General features: G+C 50.0%; 1 protein-coding gene across 1 annotated transcript; it reads right to left on the bottom strand.

The window, feature by feature from the left end:
• Nucleotides 1-4721: 4721 nt before the first annotated feature.
• Nucleotides 4722-8035, bottom strand: EI90DRAFT_3076333 (uncharacterized protein). Its single transcript, XM_039061643.1, has 9 exons — nucleotides 7492-8035; nucleotides 7379-7439; nucleotides 7309-7325; nucleotides 7091-7260; nucleotides 6704-7033; nucleotides 6343-6655; nucleotides 6139-6298; nucleotides 5475-6086; nucleotides 4722-5422 (listed from the first exon to the last, which is right to left on the bottom strand). The coding sequence occupies exons 1-9, from the start codon at nucleotides 8003-8005 to the stop codon at nucleotides 4744-4746; spliced, it is 2856 nt and encodes a 951-aa protein (XP_038911374.1). The 5' UTR covers nucleotides 8006-8035; the 3' UTR covers nucleotides 4722-4743.
• Nucleotides 8036-9168: the final 1133 nt, after the last annotated feature.

Genomic DNA, 9168 nt, shown 5'->3' with positions numbered 1-9168 from the left:
GGAGGGCGAGGCCCAGAGGGGCAGGAGGATGAGGAGAAGTGGGGATGATGACTAACTGGCTAGAATGGGAAGAAGCAGCAGTCCAAATAGGGATGAGGGGAAAATGCGAAAGATACATTACAAGCGGCAAAAGTGCTGAAGGTGATCTGCGAAGCTCAGAGGTTGCGGAGGTTACGGAGGTTACGGAGGCGGGGTTGAAAGTCCGAGGAATATTGGCAATGGTGTTTATGTAGTATGAGGTCACCAATGCAATGGACTAAGACCGAGGTGGAGTCAAAGTCCGAGGCAGGGACTATGACGGAGGCTCGGAGCAAAGGTACGAGCGGTGCCCAAGTACAAAGTACGGGACAGCAGTGGAAGGTCGTAACTTGGCGGGAGGTCGGCGGAAGAGTACCAGAGGGAGGAGAGAGGAGAAGGTAAGAGGGAAGGAGTGGCGGAAAGGAGAGTTGTCTGGTCCGAAGGTGAGTATCGGAGCGGATGGGGAAGCGTAGGGGGGTGACAGAAGGGTGGTGGTTGTTGTGAAGGAGGAGCGGAGTAGGAAGAGGAGGGGTAGTAGGAGGGTGGCGATGTCAGGGCCCGGCCTCGGACTCGGAGGCTCCCTGACCTCAGCCCCCATCTAACCTGTCCTCACACTATGCGGGGCATGAGATGAGAAGAAGGGTAAAGGTCTCATCTCCCCGCATGGTTGCTATATAAGGAATGGGTCACATGCCCACAACTATACAGCTCCTAGAGTTGTGTAGTGTGACCCGGAGGGAACATCCAGGTGGCAGTGCCCAGTAAGCGTGGGAATGTTCTGGGCGAGTTGCTCGCCCAGAACTGTGGCTGTGACCCGTGGGAACATTCTGGGCGAGCTGCTTGCTCAGAAAGTTCCCACGCTATCCCGTGCGCGCATGTACACAACACACAAAGGCAACAACAAGGCAACAGTCAAAGAATAAAAGGGGGTAAAGTAGGTGGGGAGTCCGGGGCACCCTAAGGCAGGGTGCTGAACCCTGACAGGCGAGAGGGGCGGTGTTCGGTCCGAGGTGAGTATCGGAGCGGACAGAGATAGGGGAGGAGAGGGAAGGAGGAGTAGAGGTGGCATGGGGGGTAGAAGGAGGCGTGTTGCCAGGACCGAAGGTGAGTATCGGAATGGGCAGCGGTAGGGTATGACTCCAGAGGTGGGGAAGGAGGAGGTCCGGAAGTCGGGTCGGGATCGGGTATGCACAGATATGACAACCTCAGTAATAAAATCGACTAGAGTTTACCCCCTTCAGTTCTGGTTGCCAGTTTAGTAAGTTAGGGCACAGACATGTTACTTGGCACAGCGCTCCTGGCATAAGTCGCTGAGGCCAAAGCCCTCCGCCATGGAGACACTCCCTCGTCTCAACCTGGTCTCTGACAAACAGCGCTTCCGGACGCACCGCATATTTCCACCCACATATCCACCAGTGTGCACTCCAACAGACCTCTGCCACATCCTCCAACCTCAACTCAGACAGAACCAGCCCGTCTTCTGACAGTATTTCCATCTCTGACACTGCCACTACGCATAGCCACTACTTGTCCCATTGAGTCCCCCACACCGGGACTTCGCCACTTTTGGAGCTGTCCCTGACACAGCGATGTAGGGATGGTAGATACAGGAGGGGCATGTGGCATGCATGCCAGTGGTACATTGAATAGAGGGAAAGGTGGTCCATGTGGGAGAAAGAAAGAGCGAAAGAAGGAAAGAACCAAAGGAAGGAAGGAAGGTGCAGCATGGAGTGGGGTCAGGCAGGGCATGCCCTGACATCAGGGCACACTGTAATGGGTCAATCGCCTTGACTCAAGACAGAGAAGAGGGGGGATTGTAGTGTGTGTGGGTGTGGTTCGTGGGGCAAGGTTTTGGTCCATGGGTGCTACTGGGTCTGCAAAAACCTCAAACAAACACTCACCTATGTCTCTCTTGGACGTCAAGGCTGAGGATTATGATAAGAGGGGTCTTAGACGTTGGTAACAAGCTTAGAGGGGGCATTAGGGTCATGGATGGCATCTTTGCCACTTGGATGTAACTACTTTTCACTCTTGCATGGGTCTATTCAGTACTAACTTGTTATGTACAAGGTATTTTCTATTTTATATGGATTGGAAATGGAATGAATGGAATGGGGGAATGTTAACAGGCTGATAGGCAACCGTAAATAAGGAATGTCCAATTAGGAACAGAGAAACAATAAAAGAAATATGAATGAATGGGGAATATATGACAATGGATCCGAAATGGGAATTGTAAAGATTAACTCCACAACACTTCGCCACAGCGCCCACCTATCCTCCCGTCAGCAACCTCCTCATCTCCAGCTTTCCAATGAACCCTTATTTGTCCCAATTGGTGCAGTAGTTCCTGAGATATGGCTATTGACAGGTGCTGTCAGGACCACATGAGGCTCTACACCATGCTGAACCATCCGAGTATGGGGTTGCCATTCTGGGAAATGCTCCATGGGTGAAGGAGGAAGGTAGAGCATCACCAATGGGTAGAAAAACAGCTGGGTTTAATGTGTGGTTATGGAGAGGGGGTGGAATTGGCAGCATGATTGGGCATTGTTAGAATGGGCGGAAACGGACGACTCCGGAGTGGAATCGGAGACTTAGCGTGGAGGGACCTTGGCCTCAGCGACTCAAGCGGAGCGCTGTGCCATTGCTGTTTGTCCATTTGGTCCTTAATTTCACAGTAGGTGAGCAGGAAGTCTCTTGGGGGCATTTCAGGTCGATTTCGGACTGAAACCAAGACGAGTATGTACAAGCGCCGATATATATAATGGAAGGGCAAAAGCACAAAGAGAACAAAGGGCGACCGAATCGGAACGAAGACGTCCGAACGGGAACAAAGGGTAGAGGGAGCGGAGCGGTGACGAAGGTCATAGGGCAAGACCTGTGATACGTCCGAAAGGAGGTAGAGAGGGCGAGGCCCAGAGGGGCAGGAGGATGAGGGGAAGTGGGGATGATGACTAACTGGCTAGAATAGAAAGAAGCAGTAGTCCAAATAGGGATGAAGGGAAAACGCGAGAAATACATTACAGGCGGCGAGAGCGCCGAAGGCGGTCCGCGAAGCTCGGGGGTTGCGGAGCTTACGGAGGTTACGGAGGTGGGGTTGGAAGTCCGAGGAATATTGGCAATGGTGTTTACGTAGTATGAGGTCACCAATGCAATGGACTAAGGCCGAGGTGGAGTCAAAGTCCGAAGTAGGGACTATGACGGAGGCTCGGAGTAAGGTACGAGCGGTGTCCGAGTGCGAAGTACGGAACAACGGTAGAAGGTCGTAACTTGGCGGAAGGGTGGTGGAGGAGTAACGGAGGGAGGAGAGAGTGGTGGAAAGGAGAGTAGTCAGGTCCGAAGGTGAGTATCGGAGCGGACGGGGGAAGCGTAGGAGGATAACGGGAGGGTGGAGGTGTTGTGAAGGGGGAGCGGAGTAGTAGGAGGGTGGTGAGAGGTAAGGAGGAGGTGTGTTGCCAGGACCGAGGGTGAGTATCGGAACGGCAGCGGTAGGTTATGACTCCGGAGGTGAAGAGGGTGGAGGTCCGGAAGTCGGGTCGGGGTCAGGTATGCACGGATATGACAGGCATGGGAATTTGGCTTGGGACTGTCAGGAATGATGGGGAAAATATAGAAAACTAGGGAATGGGTGTATGGAGTGTTGGATAGTGTGGGAATGAGCAATGGAAATGTCAGAGGGTATGTGGTGTGTGTTGGTGGGCAAATTCCGCAGAATCCGACTTTTTGCAGTGCACGGACTTGTGTCAGGGGACAGCCAGGTATCTGGCCCCCCTTTACTCTAAGCGATATCAATGATGTAACCATTAGCCAAGATTGCATGAGATATTTACATAGTTAGAATGCAGGTACTATTCATTGCGCTATTATTGCTATCACATCACCCCTTACCCACTATCGCCCACCCGTCCGCATCATCCATCCTCCTATCTGATGTCATACTTCTATCGGTTACCATGTATTCCCAGTGTAGCCACGCTCTCGTGAGTTAGCGGAACTCATGTATATAAGGCTCTTATGCCAGCTAGGCTAGCTCCCTAGCTTTGATATTGACTAGTTTCCCAGGGAGATCTTTACGCATGAACTGACATGCGGACTCTGACAACTTGTCCCCACAACAATGCCCTACCTGACCCTGCATATATATAATAACAGCTGGAGTGGGAACCAAAGAAGTAGCCTTCTTCTCACATTCCCACTTCAAACTAAGTGGTCAGGGATGCTCACCCCACAATGGGACTGCCACTACACATAGCCACTTCTCATCCCATCAAGTCCCCCATGCCAGGACTTCGCCACTTTAGGAGCTGTCCCTGACAACTTCCCACTTCAGCTTAAGTGACCAGGGGCACTTGTCTGCACCAGGCTCATTGCTATGCATGCCCACACCACACCCTACTGGGCCCTCAGCACCAGGCAATTACACCCGGCACCCTCAACTCCGGGTCGGTCCCTGACATGCACCCAGTCACAGCATACCTCACACAATGAAGTCCCTGATCCCCCCTGGCTGGCAGACAATCTTGTGATCAAGGCATCACCTGCATGCTGGCTAGCTCCAGCCCTTGACCCAGCTGTGACCATTTTCTTCATACTTTACAACTTGGGATTTTCTACATTAGTTCTCAGATTGGTAGAAGCTGCACCATTCCCATTGAAGGATGAATCACTATATCAAAGATGCTTTTAACAGACATTGACTCCCCAACAAGAAATCTTCCTTCACTACCTCCCATAATCAGACATCCAGTGAGACTGTGGAAAGTCCCCCCCAAAGCAATCCAGAGGTCGCATGTGTCCAATGAGAGGCTCCTTGGATGATGCCTGAGGTACAACAATGTCAAGGAAGGTCTTGAATTCATTTGTGATTCCTGCTGTTCTTAGTATGGGATAAGTGTTTTCACTTGCACCTCGGGCCGAGATCAGGTAGCAGTTGTATAAGTCCATTTCCAGCTGCTTGCCTTGAGCCTGTGCTTTCAGCTTCTTCAAAACTGTTTCATCTTTTGGATGTTCCTCTTTGTGTTGGGACAAATTATCCCAGGCAGACTCACATTCTGCCTTCAGTTCTTGATATTCCGAGGGCTGGAAATGCTTGGGGGCTTGGTATGTGACCATTGCGATTCCCCAGTACTTGGACTCAGTACCAAGCTCCATCAGCAGGGCAAGATAAGGAAGGGGGGCTTTGCGATCACGGATGATTCCGGCAGGTCGCAGGTTGTTCTCAGCACTTGTATCTCCTTTTTTGTACTTGACCTGGACAACAAGTCCCGACAGCTTGTCAGGATCAAAAACATCTTCTGGCTCGACAGAGCCAAAATAGATGGGGCATAAGAAATCAATTGATGATTGATTGAAACAGCATTGCAATATGGTGCCCCGAGCCCAGAGGTTAGGAAGTAAGTTCCTGAGGAGCATTGGTTAGCAGACACATAGACAAGCATGCAAGAAATACCTACCGAGGAGGCATCTCAGGTAAGAAGTCCCTTGTGACAGCCCAATGTGTGAAGTTGACAAATGCATTACTGAAAGATTCCTGGAAGGCATCCCAAATAATGGGACCAAAAAGACTTTGCAGAAAGCCCAACAGGGGAACAGGATCTCGCAGGTTACGGTGTCCTTCCTGACTTGGGGCAGCATAGTCACGTGCAGTGAGAAGGAGGAAACGGGCAGCAAGTTCACCCATAAGACCTTTTTCGATTAAACCAGCATGGCACAAATCTTGGCTCAACGTCCTCAGGACTTGAGGCAACCTCCCAGAGGCCATGGGGTCAGGATCATACAATATCGATGCCGCACCCAAAGCCAGAATTGGTTCCGATGGTGAATGGGTGAAAAACATCGCGTTCTCAGTCGAGATGCCTGCGAGGAGTCTCATATGATGGGAGACACTCCGATTAGCCAACTCGATGGCCTCAGCATTTGACAGAACAGGATCGAGGCAAATCCGCTGTGCAAGCACAGCAAACACATGATCCCGACTGCCGGCATTAAATTCTTCACCAGCGATGAGCTTCCAGACAGCAAGATCCACCAGTCCGTCACCCACCTCGGGCGACATCGCACGCCACCTGTTAGAGGCAAGTAGATAGTTGTCCCTGCAATCAGGAAGAAAGGACATACAATGGCCGCCCGTATTGGGCGAGATGGTGCAATGTTCCAAGATGACCAATAGTCGAAATTTTCGAAGTTTTGGCCTCCTCGATAGCATACTGATCAAAATCGAGAGCAAAGTAGGGGGGCTCCAGTCGACGCACTTCCTTTCGGAGTCTTGCGGATATCACTGCAAACGATGAGCTTTCGCCAGGTAACTGTTTATATACTCACTGTTTTGAGGAGGTGCAAAATCTGTTAAGCTTGATTTTGTTCCCATAAAGATGTACCACATTTTTATGGAATCATCTTGATTTTGCAATAAACGTAACATAATCCAGAAACATTTCCCCAGCTCGTGAGCTTCATCGAAATATGTCACGCATAGTGGGTTAGAGGTAAGGCTCTTGATGAACTCCACGAGGTTGCCAACGGCTGCTTTTGCATGTCGATGATAAAAGTCTCTGGCGTGCCCGATTGCGTCATAATCTTCGTTCTCATCTTCGCGCTTGGGGCTCTTCTGGGTCGTAGAATAGTCATTTTTTAACTAAACTAATCATCAATCCCAGCGGAGAGAAAATGAACAGAAATTTACCTCGTTGGCCCGCTCTATCACAACTCCGAAAAACTTCCTCCGATAAATTCTTGCTCTGCCTCCCTCCATCATCTCGTGCCAATGTCCGAGGACTTCTGCTTTCTCGCATTTCTCCTCAGTAAGAATGTTTTGGAGCGAGGTCAGCATTGTCTCGTGTGCGGCTGCGAGGAAACTAGTAATGCCCCCCAGTGCGCTAATGCTCCAATCATTATCCCCGCACTTGATCTTCAGGGATTGGAAGTAGTCAAACACGGGGGTATCTGATAACGGATATCCCGGATCCCAGGCGCCACGAAGACAGATGGGGAGGGTAAAGATTTGTGTGCCAACCTGGGGCAAAATGGTCATGTTATCTTCCAAGACCACGGAAGATGGACGCAGGCACACCTCCGTGAGCATTCGTGATTTTCCGGTCCCAGAGCTTTGAATAATTGAGATGGCTTTGGCATAACGTGGTTTCCTGGAGTTGCCCGGCTCCTTGTCGATCTCCTCGAGATGCTGAATGAATGCGTAAGCAGCATCTCCAATGAACCGTGTACGGTAGGCCTCAGCAAGGCCTGACAACTAATCAGAACTCTGGAAAAGGTGGTGATTCTCAGGATTACCTCTTGCAACACCAAACCTGTAAACGAAGAGACGTAAGGGCAGATTGAAGTGGATGTTGTATATGCGTACTTATTATCGATCATAATATAATTGGATCTCGGAGATTCAGTAACTCGCAGCTTCAATGCTGCTGTACTGTCGATTGAGCAGTGACCGCAATGCTGGTTGGTAGTAGTACATACCATACTCGATCAAAGGGGTCCACTCAGAGTTTTTGAGAGTCTTTACGATTATATCGACACATTCCCTGCGCTCGGCAGTGCTGAAATTATTCAGGAATGCTTGTAGTTGGGCAACGTGAACGACATCTGCACGGGCCACATTCAGTCCGGCGTGAAGAGTACTCATAACGCTCAGAAAGAGTGCATCCCAAAGACTCGTTACGCCCGCCTCAGCTTGATTTAGGAGGGGAATCCATGTAGCCCTACTCGTGTTCATGGTACTGGATATCACAGTCTGAAGCACCGCTTCCACTTGACCCTTGCGCAGAGGTCCGAGTCCTGCCTTGAGTCTTGCCTCAACCGTTTCCATTTGATCCTCGCGCAGAGGTCCGAGTCCTGCCTCGACCGTTTCCATTTGACCCTCGCACAGAGGTCCGAGTCCTGCCTCAACCGTTTCCATTTGATCCTCGCGCAGAGGTCCGAGTCCTGCCTCACTTGTTGTTGAGGCAGAAGAGTAGGACTGGACAGTTTCCATCTTAGTGTTGCAGCGAAATGTGTCTCCGGCTGACTCCGCATGGTGGCGTGACAAGTAAGTTACTCTGCACACAGAGTCACTAACCACTCCCGATATTACGCAATTGGCGACGCTGAAAATTTGTCATCATCTTCCCTTTTGGGTTGTTTCCTTTTCTCTACATGCTTACTTTTACGCCTGTCCCTTCTCTCCCTTTACTTTCCTTCCACCATTTCCGCTCCCACTCGGCTCTTGTCCTTAAAGTCTTGGCTTAATCATATGGTTTTTTTCCCTCTTGCACGCAACAATGTCATGCATGCATTAAAAGGTGTCAACATGCTTGGTGATGTCCCTATGTCTGACCACAGGTATTCCATGACATCGTCTGTCCTTGCGCATGGTAGTCCGTGAAGGCATATGCTGGTTCCACTGTGATTTGTTGCCATACCACCTTCTTTTTTGCCCTGCCTTTATATAATTCCAGACTCCGAATGACTGGAAAAATTGGATTGTGTTTGTCAGATGTCTGCATTCCAATTAAACACATATTTTTATAGCCTAAGTATATTCGCGAAATGAACTGAAAAAAATAGAAATAGATTCATGCTGGGACAGGTGAAAGGAAACATGTGCAAAGTCAAGCAAAGCGCGAAGCGCAAGCACTCTAATATATCAAAACTCTGCAAAAATCCACTTGTATGGATGTGTCTTAGCTGTCAAGTGCTCATGCAAGATAGCGTCAGCCGGTTGTGTGGTTCACGTAACCCCGCACCGACTCATCGCGCACCTTCCATACCGGCCATAGTGCAGTAACATACTAGCCCTCGAAATTAAGATCTTCCGTCCATTTAATCATCTTTCTGAGGTTCTTGTAAGCCCCAAAGCACTCGTAGCGATGGGTGGAAAAAAATCGCTCAGTTCCTAAGTATCTAGAGGTAGAAGCGCGTTTGGTCATTATCATACCTCGCAAATCTCTCGCACGATTCTGAATTGAACCTGGACCTTCATTAATGCGTAGGTAAGGCATTCATTATGCAATCCATCGTCAAACTTGGGTATGTTGGTCGTCGATCCTTTAATATCCAGGATCGTGGTTGGAAGATCTGGATCCGGAAAACTCGATTCGTCCTTTCCATGCATTTTCGTTAAATCCAAAGTTAGGACTGTTGGAATCACCTTGGCCC

This window comes from Cantharellus anzutake, assembly GCF_015039405.1.
Source record: "Cantharellus anzutake strain C23 chromosome Unknown EI90scaffold_63, whole genome shotgun sequence".
Lineage (NCBI taxonomy): Eukaryota > Fungi > Basidiomycota > Agaricomycetes > Cantharellales > Hydnaceae > Cantharellus > Cantharellus anzutake.
The sequence above is the reverse complement of the archived record's forward strand: the minus strand, read 5'-3'. Positions and strand labels throughout refer to the sequence as shown.

What these genes read in the sequence shown, in the direction of transcription:
- EI90DRAFT_3076333 (XM_039061643.1), bottom strand. Translation starts at nt 8,005, where the DNA reads ATGGAAACTGTCCAGTCCTACTCTTCTGCCTCAACAACAAGTGAGGCA. An exon ending in TTTTGCACCTCCTCAAAACA is followed by an intron (nt 6,299 to 6,342) that starts GTGAGTATATAA and finishes CATCGTTTGCAG; the next exon opens with TGATATCCGCAAGACTCCGA. An exon ending in TTACCTGAGATGCCTCCTCG is followed by an intron (nt 5,423 to 5,474) that starts GTAGGTATTTCT and finishes AATGCTCCTCAG; the next exon opens with GAACTTACTTCCTAACCTCT.